Source organism: Mustela nivalis, assembly GCF_964662115.1.
Source record: "Mustela nivalis genome assembly, chromosome: 10".
Taxonomy (NCBI): Eukaryota; Metazoa; Chordata; class Mammalia; order Carnivora; family Mustelidae; genus Mustela; species Mustela nivalis.
In genome coordinates this window covers 39129633-39148143 of record NC_139029.1, presented here as the reverse complement: position 1 = coordinate 39148143, position 18511 = coordinate 39129633, and the positions used below count along the sequence as shown (strand labels likewise).

At 35.7% G+C, this 18511-nt stretch overlaps 1 protein-coding gene and 1 pseudogene across 4 annotated transcripts in view; both read left to right on the top strand.

Moving 5' to 3' along the window:
- EPS15 (epidermal growth factor receptor pathway substrate 15) overlaps nt 1–18511 on the top strand; it is a 143996-nt gene that overhangs the window by 63743 nt on the left and 61742 nt on the right. For all 3 annotated transcript variants that reach the window (XM_082688403.1, XM_082688404.1, XM_082688402.1), the window contains exon 12: nt 3891–3976. In XM_082688403.1, coding sequence (XP_082544529.1) covers nt 3891–3976 — 86 coding nt within the window. The remainder of the gene's footprint in view (nt 1–3890; nt 3977–18511) is intronic.
- Nucleotides 8214–9459, top strand: LOC309843150 (calmodulin-alpha pseudogene; annotated as a pseudogene). Its single transcript has one exon. The product of its transcript is annotated as a calmodulin-alpha pseudogene (transcript).

Genomic DNA, 18511 nt, shown 5'->3' with positions numbered 1-18511 from the left:
TACACATATGGCAAACATATTTTCCAATCTAAAAATTGGAAAAATGTGGTCTTTCTGCCCCCTCTTCCCCTGTCTTAGATTTGTGAATTTTTATGAATAAGGTATAAAATATATATGAAATCTATAAGAATTAAATTATTGTGTTTCATTTGATGATTCACCCAAAATAATACAAAATTAAAAATAAAATCTAGGAGATTATGATTGGTGTCAATTTTATATGTAAACAAGAAAAACATAATGTTGAGAAGTCTGTGTGGTTTTAGTTACGTAGATGACCTTTTCCTGAGTATGGGGCCAAATTTCATATCTCTACAGCTAGAAGCAGGTTTTAGCAACTTTTGGTTTCTGGCCAACAATAGGAGTTTTCAAAACTACATTGTTTTAGCCATGCTGTGCCTTGATTTTTCTCTCCTCCTCTAGACATCCTTCCTAGCATAGTGTATTTACAATATCTTGGCCTTCATAGAGTTTCAAAAGGACTTAACGTTTTCTAGAGACTATTATTGCCTCTAAAAGTACATACTTTGTATTTTTAAATATTTTATGACCTATAAAGTAATTACTGCTGTGGTGATTTTTCAGAGTTAGATATAATAAAAGTTGTTAGATGTGTGGTATAAGGAGAGCTGTCTTTAAAATGTCAGTAGAATAGTTTGGTTTTGTAGTAATTTTGTCACATAGGTTAAAAAAAATCCCATTTTAACCTAATAAAAGTCAAAATTGATTTTTTTAATAAGTCAGCTAAATTGAAATTTATAGCTACCAGGTATAGAAATTACTTCTAGGAGTTTTTAATCCTTAGTTTTAAATAAAATAAGTATTTGATTATCTCTTTTGTGAGTTTTAGGGAAAGGGAGAGCATTTTCTGAAATTTTTGAGATTTCTGGTGACATAGGATATAGGTTCCATAAGTTGTGGAAAAGACGAAAAGTGATGCCACCCAGAAAGATAAAAGTTAGAGATTTGTATGTGTGTTCTCTGCTATAATTATATCTGAGTTGTTTCATCCTGTTTTTTCACCTATGCAGACTGTTTTTTTACCTTGTCACCTTCATTTTATACCCACTAAATCTCCCACCAGTGCAAAACTACAGATGTGACAGAGCTTTCTGAAGCAGATGACATTAGTAGGCACCCCAGGTTGCATCTGCTCTACAGAGTTTTTAATAGATTTGTCTGAAGTCCATTCACTAGAGCATAGACACTTTTGGCTAATTATGTCAGATATCAATATTGTACATTAAAATGGGATTTTATCATTATTGTCTTATCTATTAACCCAACTTTTTAACCATAAGTATTTAAAGTTTGCATTTGTTTTGTCTTTCGAATAATCTCTTTTCTCTTTATAATCTGATTTTTTAGAACTGCATTTTTTTGCAGCTTTGACTAATCTTTTTTTGAATATTGCTTTCCTTTCTGTGTTTTTTCTAGTTTGGACTATTTTTTCCATTCTGCAGCACTCTGCTTTTCGCCTTTCTTGTACTGTCAGTTTCTTAACTCTACTCTCTCAAGGTTAGACCTTTACTTTATGCCTTTTTTAGCATTATGGTTTTTGGTTTATAATTTTACAATTAGAGGCTTTTTAAGTGGCAAAGTGGAATTTTTGTGTAATGCACAAAACAGGGTGAGACAAAATATTTTGAATAAAGGGGACATGCTACATTTTTCTCCATATGCCCTTCTTACACTTTATATACTGTTAGCTGAACTTTTTCCATATTTCTTGATTGCATGCCATTTTATTACTTTAGAATGGGAGTTTAATTTCTGTGTTAGCAATTGAGGAGTGATACAAGCTATACCAACAGTACACTAATCTGCCTTCTGGAGTCATCTGTGGTATCACCTAACTTGTTTGAGGGTTAAACTTACTTGTCTCATTCTTCTTATCTGATGATATTTTTAATAGTGAAAGACTGTCAGCTGTGAGTCACTTTTTTGAGCTGGAGTAGCAGAAGAGGTGTGGAAGTCCTCAGTTTCTTGGTATACTTGGACCTTTCCTAGCAAATTTCTCAGTAGGAGTTACTCTTGGAGATAAAAGTGAGATGAAGTCCTGATTTTTCATTTTGTTCAACTGTCAAACTGTCTGACTAGGGTTAGCACATATATCAAGTTTAGACAGACTTAAAATCCTAGTGAATACCTGTCACATTCAGAAATCCACTCTAAAATTTCTAATTTAATTTAAGATGATAAGGGTTGGGGTATTAGTGAAACACAGTAAAACAGTAAGAGTTACATTTGATAAAAGTTTGTAGTTAATAATAAAATTGAAACTAGCATTAATTGAATCCTAACAGATGAATTTTGGTATGGGTAGACAAAACATCTGAGGACTAATAATGCAATGGGCCTAAAGAAATATGGAGGGAGTTATTTGCCAGATTTTATTGACATACCTGTTTATCAAGTTTGCTTTTAGGGTGATGGTTTCATTTACCCTAAATGATCTTGATATACAAGTGCCAAGGTCCATACTGTGAAATAGATTTTAATTTAATCAGAGGTTTCCTAATCAATGTCTCCTATTAGCTGGGTTCATCTTTAGGCAGGTGCTTTAAATCTAGTTACTTAGCTCTAAAATGGGGTTACTAATAATATCGGCCGTACTTACAACCCAGTTTTCAGATTAGTTTGAGAATTGATTAATGGATTTGAAAGTGCTTAGTAAATTGTAAATCATGATATACATGTGAAGAGATGGGATATTGTGAACTTTTATGTTTCTTCTTCTGTTGTCCAAGTTGATGACATACATTAAGTCCATGATAAAATTCTAAGTTTTATGTTTTGCTAATAAAGTCCTCAACGTATTTTAGTTTTACATGTTTAGGCCTCAATTTAAAAATTTCCCAATGGTGGTTATTCTGTTTTTTTGTCAGTCTGGTTATAGCACTGGAGGTTGGTTAGGTGTTTGAAGGAGCAGTTCTCTTCTTGTCCTGACTTCAGCCACATATATAACGAATCAAAATGGTTCACGATCTTTGTGAGCCAGGGTGGAAGCAACTTATTGGGAGGTCATCCATCTTAAGGGCATATTCTGTTGAGTAGGTTAATTATAGTAATACCTTACAATTGTAAAATGTTACTAAGTTTTAGAGTGACATATATATTATTTACTTAATTTAATTTTTAAAGTGGGCAGGGCAGAGATTATTTCCCTGTTTTATAGTGAAGATCATGCAGTTAGTAAAATGGCAGAGACCAGAATAAACCCAGCTAGATTTTCTAACTACAGGTACCATTCAGAGACCAATTTTGACACTTTCATTATTGAAAGAAAACCATATGTAAAGGATGTCATATATGAAGACAGCTTCATATATGCTGATGTTAAAATTTACTATGGAACATGCTGAGTAGCTGGTTCTACTTTAAATAGAGTAGGCACCAAAATTGTTTAACAAAAGTAAATTTTGAATTGAATAAAATCAGCTACCATTATGATTCTGAGATTCAACAAAAATTTGTTTACTTACTCTGTGTCAGAGGACATGACACAAGTACAAATAAGTCACTATCCATCTCCCCAAGAAATTTATTCTTTAATGGAGGAATTAGTTTATAAATCTGGTATCTGCTTTACTTCAAGGTTTTAAACAGGTGCTAGAATAAAGTGACAAAGACTTTGGGATCTCAAGTGGTGGTACCTATTATAGAGCAACAGCTTTTGGAGAATTTAAGGGAAAATGTCTCAGTTTATAATTGTGTGTGTATGTATAAAATTACACTAGATATAATTTTCTTAAATGAATTTAAAGTATTAGTAATACTGTAAAATGTGTAATAATCTGTATCCATGTAGTACTTTTGGACATTTTTAATGCTTTACCATATATAATTTTATAGTAATAATGTTTTAATTGTGAACTTTTTGTTTTTAGAACATCATAGGATCAAGTCCTGTTGCAGATTTTTCTGCTATTAAGGAGCTAGATACCCTTAACAATGAAATAGTTGATCTACAGAGGTATGTAAACTAAAATTAAGCTGACTATGTAAATACACATACACATTTCTGTTTTTAATATGTATCTTGGTAAATGCTACTTTGTTTAAGTACTGTGGTTCTTGAATTGGGAATCCTTGAATCCTATTTCTTTTTTTTCCCAGTGTACCCTGATTCATCAAATCTAAGGCAACCTTTTAATTGCAAGATGCACTATTTTCTTAGGTACCACTAAACTAAAAATCACTGCCAAGGGGGCACCTGGGTGGCTCAGTGGGTTAAAGCCTCTGCCTTTGGCTCAGGTCATGATCCCAGGGTCCTGGGATCGAGCCCCGCATCGGGATCTCTGCTCAGCAGGGAGCCTGCTTCCTCTTCTCTCTGTGCCTGCCTCTTGTGATCTCTGTCTGTCAAATAAATAAATAAAATCTTAAAAAAAAAAAATCACTGCCCAATAAACAGTGGCATCTGCTATAAATACTGTCTGACTTTAGGCTGAGAAAAATGTGTATCTTAGAATGAATGGAGTATAGTTTTCCTCCAGCTTTAGATATTTGAATAGCATATTAGAAAAACATTATTTAATACATTTTATGGAGAGAACGTTAGATGCATATACTGTGCAAAGAGGTATCATAACTGTTACCTCATTTGCTTCTCACAGAAACTGTAGAGTTAGATTTTATTGTTCCTAGTTTATAGGTAAGGAGTGTAGGTGCTTAGAGAGGTTATTTTGCCCAGTCATACAAATCTGTCTCAGGACACTTTATTTGGAATTGAATCGTCTCTCTCATACATAGGCAGTATGTAGAACAGACTTAAGTACAATTGGATTTGAATCTAAGTACAACAGGCACTATTGGTATTTCCTTAGTTCTCTTGTTCCCTAGAAACTGTATGGTAATACTGTAAAAATGACCTCCTGAAATTACTTTTTAAAAAATGAGACCATTTTTCCATCTACACAGTGTTGGATTTAAGCATCATTTTGTATTTACACAAACCTTTTCTGTTTTTAACCTTCATAACAGTTTGAAGCAGGTAATGGCTGATACTTTATTTTATTGATGGTATTGAGACATAAGGGGGGTTGTACAATGATTTATCTGGGCTAGAAAGAAATAGGGAATGATCTTTCCTCATTAATTGCTATAGGGAAACTTAGTTGTTATGATTTTTCAGTTGCAACAAAGAATTCAACCCAAGCTAATTTAAGTGAGAGTGAATTTGTTGAGTTGTGAAATTAAGACCTCTTAGAGGTAGAGATGGCTTATCCTTAAGCCAGCTCTATCTACCTCTAAGAGGTCTTAAAGAGCTTCATACTGGACTTAAATGCTATAATCTGTTTTCTTGCTCTATTTCTTATCTCCACTTCCACTGGATTGTTCATTCTCAGATGGAATTTCTCATCATATTGTCAAAAGGGCTGTAGCACACTTAGCCTTGTGTATTTGTAATTTTAGATATAGTGGAGTACCTCTTTTCTGGCAGTTCTGCAAAAACCCTAAGATTCCATACTTACTCGCTTAGGGCCATGCCTGTCTCTGAAATAGTCAGGGGCCAAGGATGTGTAGTTTATTGATTTGCCGTGAACTCTGTCATGGAGTGGTGGAAGGATAGTTTGTTACCAGGACCACATAGAGGAGTGGGTATCCTTCATGAAAATTCTGCCAGAAGGAGGCATGAATTCTGGGGAGGTAAATGCTACTGAAGGCACCATAGCTTTAAATCCATAGTAATTTCGGTGATTAGCCTTAGTATCATCTATCTCTTTGAACAATATGACTTGACATAAAAATAAGTCTGGGCACAGTGTCATTATGTAGTTTTTTGTTTGTGTTTTCTTTTTTGTTTTTAATTTTTATTTATTTATTTTTAAAAAATATTTTTTTTATTTATTTAACAGACAGAGATCACACGTAGGCAGAGAGAAAGGAGGAAGCAGGCTCCCCACTGAGCAAAGAGCCCGATGCGGGGCTTGATCCCGGGACCCTGGGACAATGACCTGAGCTGAAGGCAGAGGCCTTAACTCACTGAGCCACCCAGGTGTCCCTATTTTTTTATTTAAAAGATTTTATTTATTTATTTGATAGAGAGATCACAAGTAGGCAGAGAGGCAGGCAGAGAGAGAGGGAGAAGCAGAGCAGAGAGCCCAATGTGGGGTTCGATCCTAGGACCCTGAGATCATGTCCCAAGCCAAAGGCAGAGGCTTAAACCACTGAGCCACCTAGGCGCCCTGCTTTTAATTTTTTTAAATTTAGTCTTGAGTTTATCTGCCTTCTAAGTTCTGTGATACTCTTATTTCCTGCGCAAAAATTGGACTTTTGCCTATTTACATAAAGCCTCTACACTTGAAATCACGCTAAGTAAAAAACAAAAACAGAAACAAAACCCTTGGTGATTATATAGTCCAATTTTTTCCTTACTCATGAAAATAGCTCAGTCACAGATCACGCCAGCAGTAGGGCTGGGTGGCACCCCAAATCCAGTTGTGTTAAGTTAGAGTTCTGCATTCCTTCTATTATATATTTGCCTCTCATTAAGACAGCAATTTTGGGGGTACCTGGGTGGCTCAGATGATTAAGCCTCTGCCTTCAGCTCAGGTCATGATCCCAGGGTCCTGGGATCAAGCCCTGCATTGGGGTCCCTGCTCAGAGGGAACCCTGCTTCTCCCTCTTCCTCTCTGGCTGCTTGTGTTCCCTCTCACACTGTCTCTCTCTCTGTCATATAAATAAATAAAATCTTTTAAGAAAAGCAATTTTTTATTTTGGTTCAGAATAAAAGAAGTAAACATTTCATTATTGAGTCTATAATGGTGTGTAGACTTTTCATATGGTCTCTGTATGGTCCATTATTTTGCTTGCCTTATGTGTAGTATACATTGTGTTCAATGTATATATACAGCTAGATTTGAAAATACTTGTATTCTGTGCCTCTTGTAGATATGCCCCAATATTCTAGGACTTGCTTTGCTTCTAACAGTTGTTGATAAATGAAATGTTTCTGTAGTGAGCTTTAATAGGAAGTAGAGCATTATACATAACACTGGCATTCTTGCCAGTGCAGACGTTTCTAATAGTAGTTACATTTTGGTAAATTGAACTTTCACTGACTTTTAATAACCATAATGTTAAGATATACTAGTGACAGTCCTTTATAGTGAATTGCAACTAAAACATAAAAACATATCTAACATTTTGTGACTATCTTATTAAGAAAATCATAGAGCTCCACAACCTTGTTTTTAGGTTGTAGTCCCATAGTATAAATGTATAAAACACTTATACATGATTTGGCATTTGTGAAAATATTTTCCCTAGGCTTTTCTTTTAGATGAGATCTACAGTGTAGGCAAACGTCTATCATCTATCAACTCCACTCATGTGATAATGAGATTCATCAACCCATGCTAAAATTATGTTGTTAAAATTCACGTTTACAAATGGCTTGTGTTAGGTCACTATATCACCAACTCTTCAAGATACTACATTATAAATCTTGGTTTTTGTGATTGTGAATAACAATTTTTTCTGTGCCATAGTATTACTCTTTAGCTTTTGAATTTTTTATTAATATATCAGGATGTGGTAAGTATAACTATAAAACAGGAAAAAAGAATTTAAGCAGATTATGCTTAGGGCTTTTACTACATTGCTATCTGATAAAAGATTAGCCTCCCCCTCCCTTTTTTAACGATTTTATTTACTTATCTGCCAGAGAGAGGGAGAGGGAGAGAACAAGCAGGGGGAGCAGCAGGCAGAGGGAGAAGCAGGCTGAGCAAGGAGCCTGATGCAAGACTATCCAAGGACCCCAGGATCATGACCTAAACTGAAGGCAGATGCTTAACTGACTGAGCCACCCAGGGATCCCAAGATTAGCCCCTTATTTGCTGGTTTTTAGTGAAGATTTATAATTTCAGTCCAATGACCAAACCTGCAACTAAAAATACATAATATGGAATCGTAATGACTATGTAATCGTAATGAATACAGTGCTTTACCAGTTTAATTTTTCCCTCTCTGTGATCGTTATAATGCATACTATTAAGCATTTTGAAATAGAAGAGCATAATGAGAAAAGAGTATGTTTCTTAGAATAATATTTTGTTTTGACCATGGAAAATCAAAAGAGATAAGAAAAGCAATATATATAACCTAAAGAGTTAGTTGGGTAAAGAATGTTCTTTGTTACTAGCCAGAAAATGAGGCGTTTCCATCTCTGGTTCATGAAGTTGTTTTCTAGTTGAAAATATGAGAGTTTGAGGCAGGACGCCTTTTTGTCATTTTTTTCTTTACATTTTTAATATAATTCCTTCAACATTTTCTATATAGGAATTTAATTATGTCAGTCAGGTTAAATTAGCATGATATTTTTAACCTAAAAAAGGAAAAGCAATAGTTGTAATACCAGGGCAGTGGTGCTGGGAGCCTCATGGGCTCAGTGCTGTTTGATATTGGCAGTTCACTGAGCGCACACCAAACCACAGCGGTGGCACCCCCATCTGCTGTTCCAGCCCCTGTGCTAGTGCAGCCACCCTCACTCCCTTTGCTCCATCTCCCTTCGTTCACACCATAGCTTATCAGCTGACTGAAGAACAGATAGGGAAGCTTTCTCCCTATTTGAAACAATGGTGATAGTACCTTCACAACAAAGAAACTTGGAACTGTCATGAAGTCAGTGGGTCAGAACCCAACAGAAGCCAGATTGCAGGATATGTTCAACAAGGTGGAAGCTTATGGTAATGGCACCATTGACTTCCCAGAGTTTTTGACTATGATGGGTAGAAAAATAAAATATACAGTGAAGAAGGAATTGGTGAGGTATTTGGCAGGTCTTTAATAAGGATGGCAGTGGTTAATCAATGTGGCAGAACTATGTCATGTCATGAGAAACTTAGAAAAACTAACAGATGAAGAAAATGTAGAGGAAATGATAAGAGAAGTGGATATTTATGGAGATGGACAAGTCAACTATGAAGGACTTGCACAGATAATACTGAAGAATGACCTGCTTTTAACTCCTTTCACCTCGCCAGAAGAATCAAATTGAATCTTTTATTTACCTCTTGCCCTCCCCCCCGCCAAGTTCATTTATTCATTGTTTCTAGATAGCAAAACTGAATGTCAAAAATGTGTTCTGTCCATATACACAAAATTTACATGTATTGCCTGGTGGCCCTATCTCTTAAAGAACAAGCTATGTATCATTTTTATAATATAAATATTTATACTCCCTTAATGATCAGGATGTACTTAGTGGACTGCTTGTAGTTCCATTTGCTAATGATTAATTCACTGGGCTGGTCAGTTTTTCATGCATAGAGCTTGACAGTTAAGTACATTCAGGCATTTGCATTAAAACTGAAAAATGAAAAAAATTAAAAAACTTGTTCAAACGGTTTCTAGTTCAGTTTGTTAGCATAAATCGTCATAACTGGTTTACTCAAAACAAACATTTAAAATTGGTTTACCTCAGGGTGCTGTACAGAAAAAAATAGGTGAAGGATAAACTGTCTAGACGAAGCCCCTCTCGTACTTGCATGTGCCCCGACCTGTAGTGATGCCACATATCCAGGTGGCATGCTCCGTGTATTAGTTAGCATCATCCTCATCGCACTAGAGTGAAATGGGTGTTGGGCTCTCACCACTCACACAATTTTTTAAAAAGAAGCCTTTACCAAGGGAGCATCTTTGGACTCTGTGTTTTTAAAGCTTTCTGATCCATGACGTGGAGCCAGCAGAGAGTAGCCTGTGGCCGTGGACTTTAGCACAACCATCAGCATTGCTATTCAGGAAATTACACTTTGCTGTCCTTTCCAAGTTGCAAATGGTAGTCTTTTTGTCCAATAGTAAGACCATTAACTTAAAATATAGGTGGGATATCATAATCTTTTCAAATATTGGATCTTCTGCCTGAGCCTAAGACCTATATTTTTCATTTGCCTTCTAGAGAATGTCCAGTAGACATGACTTCCCAGTCTTCCCCTGACCACTCTCCTTGTCTCATTTATTTTGCCTTTCTCAGTGATGTCACCATTCATCTAGTCACTCAGGCTTGAAATCTGAGATTTTTCTTCCTCTTATCTGTTTATTCTTCTACCTTTGAAATGTTTCTTGAAATCATTCCTACCTTTCCATCTCCTTAGCATGATCACCTCCTTCTGATCTTTCAAATCTCACCTTAGACATCACTTCCTCTGGAAGGGGGAACCTTCTCTGACTTGTTTACCTCCTAACCCTCATAGTTATCAAATCTTACATAGTTTTACTATTTATAGTAATCATAGCATTTAAATACTTTATTATAATCATCTCTTTTATTTGGATCTTTTACTAACCAATGTGCTTCTTAAGCACAAGGACTATTTGTTTGTTCACTGTTCTGTTCCTAATGCTTAGCTTATATAATAGATGAGAAAATAACTTTCAGTTTTGCTGAAATCTGTCCTGTCTGTGCTATTGGTTTTACTAACCCCTTATCTCTTCTCTGGATTACTGTTATAACTTCCTCATTGACTCTGTGCTTTGAGTCTCTCCTTCCTTCCCTTATACCTCCAGCTGGTGTATAAAATACAACTCAGATCCCTTAGTGATGTCCTATTCCCATCTGGATCCACCTTACTTTTCTGAGTATGACACGAAGGCTCTTCTTCCATGGTTTTCCTTTGGCTTCCTGACCTTTCTTTTGTCTTAGCCACCTCCTACAGTAAATTAGAATCCTTTCTTCTAGGGCACCATCAGACTCCTTGAGAGAAGACACCCTGTGTTTCCTTTGGCACTCTCAGTTTTGATTTTATCCCTTTTCTCAAGCCATGTGGTGGGTGGACCTCTCCATCAACATGCCACACATTTTTATTTTACTGTGCTTCTCATCCTGTTGTTCCCTTTGTCCGAGCATACCTTTTACCTTATAAACTTTACATATGCTTTAAGACCCAACTTAAATATCATCTGGTTTTTCAAACCTTCACTAAAATCTTGATTGCTAATTGCTTTTTTCTTTTTACTTCTAGAAACTTTATTTCTTTGTAATAGTACTCACCATTTTTTAAATTGTGGTCTTCATTTTAATTTGAACTCCTTTAGGGCAGGGGCTATGTCTTATTCACTTGGATAGGTCTAGAAGTTAATGCATGTAGTAACTGACACCACTGAATCTCAGTATAGGTTAGTTGGTTGAATGAATGAATCGAAGTATGTTATAATATTAGAATATTTCACAGACTCAATTCCTGTCAAGTTTATGGCAGACCAGAGCCATGTATTAAAGGATGAAAAGACAAAAGATCTTTTGATTAATAGCTTATTTTCAAGTCTATAGAAGAGGATTTTAAAGACAAAAGGATTTTTAATCCTCCCAGGGATATTAAATATAGTTGCCTGATTTTTCATATTTTGATAGCCTATTTTTGTGTCAGGGATTTACTCTGAGAATCTGAAAAAGGCTTTTAGGCCCCTGCCACCTCCAAAAGAATATGTGTATCCATGTACACCATTTTGTATTTATTTCAGGAGTTCCCAGACCCTAAAAACTATCTGTGGGTCCATTTTTAAGAACCCTTGCTCTGAAAGTAAACTGTCTCAAATAGAGAAGTTCTTGACAGTGAAAAGTCAGAACTTGCTTCATTCACTAAGATAGCATAGTGTTGGTGAATTGTGCTGAGGCAGGAGTTAATATTTATTTGTCTTCTGTCAGCTTCTACTTCCTTCCTGTCTCTGTCCTTTTAGCAAGAATATCAGGAAGTAAAAGCTATATCCTGTCAGGCCAGTTTGTTATCCTGGTCTCGGGCCAGTAAACAGAGTAGATAATTACAATAATAGTTATTAGATATTGTGCTGTGCCTGCTTTATATTATTTCTTTTATTTAATTCTTGCAACATCACTTAAGGATAAGTAGTTATATCCCAATTTTTCAGATGAAGAATAGACAGTTCTTTTCTAAGAAGCTTTCCTTGGTATCTATCTTAGCTCAGAGAGCGCTCAATTTCCTTCTGTCAGAATGGTTACAATACTGGATTATATTTCTTCCTCTAGTAAATTCTGATCTTTGTGTGATAACACAGACTGTATCTTCTTTCTAATGAGGCAATATAATATTTCAGAGCATGGCTTTCCAACCAGATTGCTCAGTTTGGCTCCTGACATGATTTAGCCAAGTAATTAACTATCTAGTCCTCAGTTTCTTTATCTGTGAAATGGAAATATGACTAATACGATGTGAAATGCTCAATACCTTTTTGGAACATGACGGATTCTCAGTACACGTTCATAGTCATTGTCATCGTTGTCATCGTCATCATCATCTCCACCAAGCAGCTCAGCACTTAGAGTATAGCATTTACTGAATAGGTGCTCAGCAAACCCTGGTTGCAGTAGCTGAACGAACTCTCTCTTTCCCCAGTTAAAGAGATACTAGAACTATGTAGCCAGAATTTGTGTTCCTAAATATTTCTCTATCTCAGTCATATTTAGAAACTGATTTTTGAAAAACCTATTTAAGGCAGCATTAGCACACAGTTTGAACTTCTAAAAAATTTATGTTTTTGGTTTAGTTCAGTTCTCATACCATTAGAAACCATTAGCTCTGAAGAGAGCATTGCTTATTATTGAATCTGGAGCTCTTTTGCTTATTTGACCCAACCTGGCCTGTTTTTGGCCCTGTAAAGATCTGAGGTACTATTAGATCTCAATCGTGACTACCTCAACAGTGGTATGACTGATGGAGTAAGTGAAGCTGTAGGTTGTAGTGCGCTTTTGTTGGTAATAAGGAGTCAGTCTCATTAATTTTCACAGAGAGTGCATGGCTCGGCATTTAAAACCTTTGTTTAGGGAGACTTACTTATTTGAAACCCTCCGTGCTAAAGTTTTAAGTCTGTGCTGTGTGAAACATAGCCGCTAGCCACATCTGGCTATTGAGCACTTAAAATATGGCTAATCCAAATTAAGATGTGCTGTTAGTATAAAATATGCTGAATTTCAAAAACGAATGTAAATATTTTGGCTAAGTAAGGGTTAAGTAAACATACTATGATAAATTTCACTTGTTTCTTCTTACTTTTTAATATATGGCAATTTGATCACTTAAAATTATGTATGTGACTTGCATTATATTTCTCTGGTCTCAGTCATTTATATTCTGGTCTTGGATTGCTCTGGTCTCAGTAATTTATATTCTGAAAAAATTACATTTGCTTCCATTATTTTGTGGTACTGGTAGCTTATTAAAGGGCTCTTATCTTGTTTAAGAGAGCAATAATTTTTAAGATGTGTTGAATTCTGTCTGTGGGAAACAAAAATATCTACCAAGAAATTTCAGCTCCAGAAGGAATTTAAGAATCGGTTTCTACCCACTTACTTAAGTCCTAACTGCCATCACTGTGGATGCTTGATTGCAACTTTTAAAAAGCCAGTAAATATTGTACTTTTATACTGGTAAGTAGTAGAATGTTGGTAATAATAGCTGACATTTAGCACTTCTTGTGCACTGTGCATTGTGCTGATGTCTTTCTAGATGTAATATAAATTAGTCTTCCTTATCAACTTTATTATCCCTGTTTTATAATTAGGAAAATTAAGGCCTTGTTTTACATTTATTTTTTTCATCCCTTTTTGTACTGTCAGATAAGTAGAATAAATTAATTAGTTGGGGTTTACAGAATAAGTTTTTTATTTCTCCTTATAAAAACAAACCATCAAATTTTGGATTCTGCCACTGACAGGGCAGCAGTTGTGTGAGCAACACCCCAAAGTTTGTGTTTTCCCTGATCTCAGCTAGGGTTTCTTTTTAGTAATTTATGCCCATGAACATAATCTCTGAGTTATTTTTAAAAAATAAAACTCATTAAAACAGTCAGCTTTGCGAATTAAGAAATTTAGTTATTCTCGGAGAACCACACGCATTTAAACTGTCACAGCATTTGTCTTACTGTTTCATAATTAATGGCTACGTTGTTTCCCCAGCAAACTATCGGTAGGGCCCTCTGTCAGTCTTGTTTGGCATTTAGCAGATATTCAGTAACTGTTGAAAGAATGGAATATAGTATACAGTCATATAGAGATTATATATTTAAGGTAACTTTTAGAGAAATTAAATACTTAAAGTTACAAATCAGTGTCTTTACTCTCAAACTTTTATTCAAGTTTTTATCAAATCGCTGTGAATTCTTAGAGTGAAAAGCTGTCTAAGTTTCAAACCAAAAGGCTGGTTTGAAGTACAAGTCAAGACTTTCTCCTCAACTCTCTATAGTTGTTATCCTGCTCCAGGATAAGCAGTTCTGACAGTTCTCAAGATAAGCAGAGTCCGAGTGTTCTGTTGCCTTTCTAGCAATTGTCATCAGCTTTCTGAGCAAGTAAGAGCCTCTACTTCCTCTCTACTTCTACAGAGCAAAAGTCAGCAAAAAAAGAAGAAATATGTTGCTAAATAATGCCATTTGGAGTTCAGAAAAGCACAGCTCAGAAACCTTTAGGGAAGCGCCTTTCCTGTATATTAGAATAGACTGTCTTTACCTAGTACTGACATTCTTTTATTATCCGACCTTGATCTTCCATTCCAGCTATATTCACCACACATGAACCCTCCATCTTAAATAAATTAGTCTATCCAGAATTTTCTCACCTCTGTACTTTATTTTTTTTTTAAGATTTTTATTTATTTATTTGACAGAGATTACAAGTAAGCAGAGAGGCAGGCAGAGAGAGAGAGAGAGAGAGATGGAAGCAGGCTTCCTGCTGAGCAGAGAGCCTGATGTGGGTGGGGCTCGATCCCAGGACCCTGAGATCATGACCTGAGCCAAAGGCAGAGGCTTAACCCACTGAGCCACCCAGGCGCCCCTGTACTTTATTCTTTTTCATTATCTTTTTATTATGATAAAATATACATAGCATATTTACTATTTTAGCCATTTTTAATCATTTAATTCAGTGTCATCAAGTACATTCATATTCTTGTGCAACTATTCCACTATTCATCTCCAGAATTTTTTCATCTTCCCAAACTGAATGATTTAATTGGACTTGATATCAACTTAGCTTTAATCACATAAAAAATTCTACTCCTCTAAGTTCTGTCCCCTCCATTTTATGTAATTGATGTCATAAGTCATATCTTTATACATTATGTATCTACTAACATAATTATTTTTTATGCATTTGTCTTTTAAATCCTATAGAAAATTTAAAGGGGAAGTTGTAAACCAAAATTACAATATTACTGGTTTTTGATCTTGTCCATGTATATACACCTTCACTGAAGATCTTTGTATTTTGATATGGCTTTGAGTTACTGCCTAGTAGCATCTTTCATTTCTACCTGAAGGATTCACTTAAGCATTTCCTGTAGCACAGGTCTAATGGTGAGGAAGTCACTCAGCCATTGTTTATCTGGAGATATCTTAACTTCTCTGTCATTTTGAAAGGACGGTTTTGCCAGATTGTGTTTTTAGGTTTTTTTTTTTTTAAGCACTTCGTATATATCATCCCACTGTCTTCTGGTCCTCGAGTTTTCTGCTGGGAAATCCACTGATAATCTTATTGAAGATCCTTTGTATGTGACTAGTCTTTCTTACTGTTTTTAAGATTCTGTCTTTCATCAGTTTCATTCTAATGTGTCTCAGTGTGGGTCTCTGGGTTTTCCTGCTTGGAATTTGTTGAGCTTCTTGGATTGTAGATTGGTGTATTTTATCAAATTTGGGAAGGTTTCTTCTTAGCCTGCCTCTTAGTCTGCCATTTTGCTGGCGTCTTCTGTGCTTTCTTGTACAAGCTTTCCCTCATTTTGAAACGCCATTTTTCTGTCCAACATTTATTATTCCCTTCAAAGCTTAGCTGAAGTCTCAAAGCATGCCCAGGCTGGAGTAATTTCTGTTGGTAAACATACCATTTACTATCTTTACAGCTTATTTTGTGGTTAATGATCCTGCCTTCTCTGATACCAGGTAGGCCTTTTCTTACCCTCTCCAGGGAGAGTCAAGTACCCATCTACTGTATTCCCACAGCACCTCTGCTTGCCCATTCTGGCACCCAGTATTCTGCATCATAATTATCTTTTTACGTTTTTCTGCCAGACCCTTCAAATACATTAAATTCTGAGTTTCTTAATGGGAGATACCTGTCTCATTGTTTTTTTGTAGCCCTAAAGTATAGCACAGTAACAGCTATATAGTAATATTCAGTATTTGTTTAATCAATAGATAGGTCTTAAAGTTGCATAGGGATGTATTATTGAGTTTTGTTATGTATTTCTTTTTCACTCCTTGCAGCAGTCCCCACATATGATATGTAAAGTAGATACTATATTCAATTTATTTTAAGGAATTGGCTCACACAGTTGTGGGAGCTGGCAAGTCTGAAATGTGTAGGAAAGGCCAGTAGGTTGCAGACTCAGGGAAGAGTTGATGTTGCAGCTCAAGTCCAAAGACAGTTTGGTGATAGAATTCTCTCTTCCTTGGGGAACCTCAGTTTGTTTTGTTTTTGTTTTTTTCCTCTATGAAGGCCTTAAACTAATTGGGTGAAGCCCATTCATACTATGATGAGTAATTTATTTTAATCAAAGTCTACTGATTTAAATATTAATTTCGTCTAAAAAATAATCTTTACAATAGCCTGGGTGACTTGGTTGAGTGTCTGACTCTTGTTTTTGGTTCAGGTCATGATCTCATGGATTGTGGGATCAAGCCCCCTGTCTGGCTCCATGCTCCTGGACTCAGTGGAGACTCTGTTTAAAAATTCTCTCCCTCTCTCTTCCCCCAATTCTAAATAAATATATCTTTAAAAAAAAGTCTCTACAGCAACATCCAAATACTTGTTTAACCTTAACCAAATACCTGGGTACCATGGCATAGCCAAGTTAATGCATAGAATTAACCATCATAATGGGGGAAAGGAGCCAGAGCCTAAGCCCTACCAGGATTATCTGTCTGCTTGCCTTTAACGTCAGGTTTTTATGTGGAAATTTTATTATTTATTAGGCAGGTACAACAAATATCCCTTCCATCTCCATCATTTTACAGGAATAATTCTTCCTAAGAATGAATGAGATAATCCATGTAAAGTGCTTATCACGTAATACCTGTTATGTAGTAAGTGTTTAATAAATGCTAGTTTCCATGTGATAATATTGCTGTTATTATAATTACTATTAGTAGTATATTATTGTAATGATAGTAGTAGTAGATAGTATAGTGGTAATAATAGTTTTCTATTAGTTCCAAATAAAGGCATCCTAGATAAAGATCCTGATTGCCTTGTCTTTAGTCATGGGCTTTTTCTTGAATTAATCTCTGTGGTGGTGAGTTGGTGTAATGAGAATGGTTAAGCTTTGGGTAGGAGCCAGTCCCCAGCAAGTCATTGCTCAGAGAGGTTGAATCTGTAAAAAGATGGCATCTTCTATTTGAACTATTCAGGCAGAAAGGTGATAGGTAAGGGAGAAAGAGCAGAGCAGTCTCCCAACAGGATTTCTGGGTCCTAGGAGAAGGGAGGGTCAGACAGAACAAATAACTGCTACTACAGTGATTTAAGTAAGATGCCCTGTGATGGAACCCGTATTTGAATTCTGGGCTATTTTACACCAGATCTTATGCTTTGAAAACCATATAATGAGTTTCTAAAGGTAGAGAGTAGTTATTTGAATATTAAGCAAGATTTTGGGGCAGAAATTTCTGATTATTCCATTTCTGTAATCAGAAATTTCTGATTACATTATATATTCTGTGCATTTATCTATGTTTTCTAAATTTTATTGCAGCCCATAATTCCTTTTAACAAATTTTAAAATTCCTCCATCAGTGTTATTTAGAATTCTGGTAATGTTAATGTTATCAGTAAAAAGCAGGCACAACATAGGTTCACAGCTTGCTTTTTTTCCTAATTACATGACATCTTCTACATTTTACCTTGCAAATCTTAAGATAGTAGAGATATTAGTATCTGCATAATGAAAATTAAGACTGAGGCTCTGAAAGTTACGTGATAATCAGAGTAAAAAAAAAAGAAAACAAAACAAACAAACTAAAAACTGTTTCATGGCAGATCCAGATGAGAATCTGAGTCTCCAGTTTTTAGTCCCATTTTCTTGTTCTCTGTATGACCTACATGCTTTACTAAAGACTACTGTAGTGACCAGAGTAGTAATAAGAATAATGAGAATAGCTTGCTTTTCTATGTTTGCTTGATAAGAGATTATTGGCAGTTAAACTACATTTTTTATTTTAAAGATTTTATTTATTTATTTGTCAGAGAGAGAGAGAGGGAGAGAGCGTGCATGCACAAGCAGGCAGAGTGGCAGGCAGAGGGAGGAGCAGGCTCCCTGCCGAGCAAGGAGCCCAATGTGGGACTTGATCCCAGGACGCTGGGATCATGACCTGAGCCAAAGGCAGACGCTTAACTGACTTGGCCACCCAAGCGTCACCCTTCATGAGTTTTTAACTAATTGGTTTTTAGTTTCTTCTTCTTCTTCATCTTTTTTTTTTTTTTTTAATTCAAGATTTTATTTATTTATTTGTGTGTGTGTGAGAGAGAGAGAGAGAAAGCATGAGAGGAAAGAGGTCAGTGGGAGAAGCAGACTCC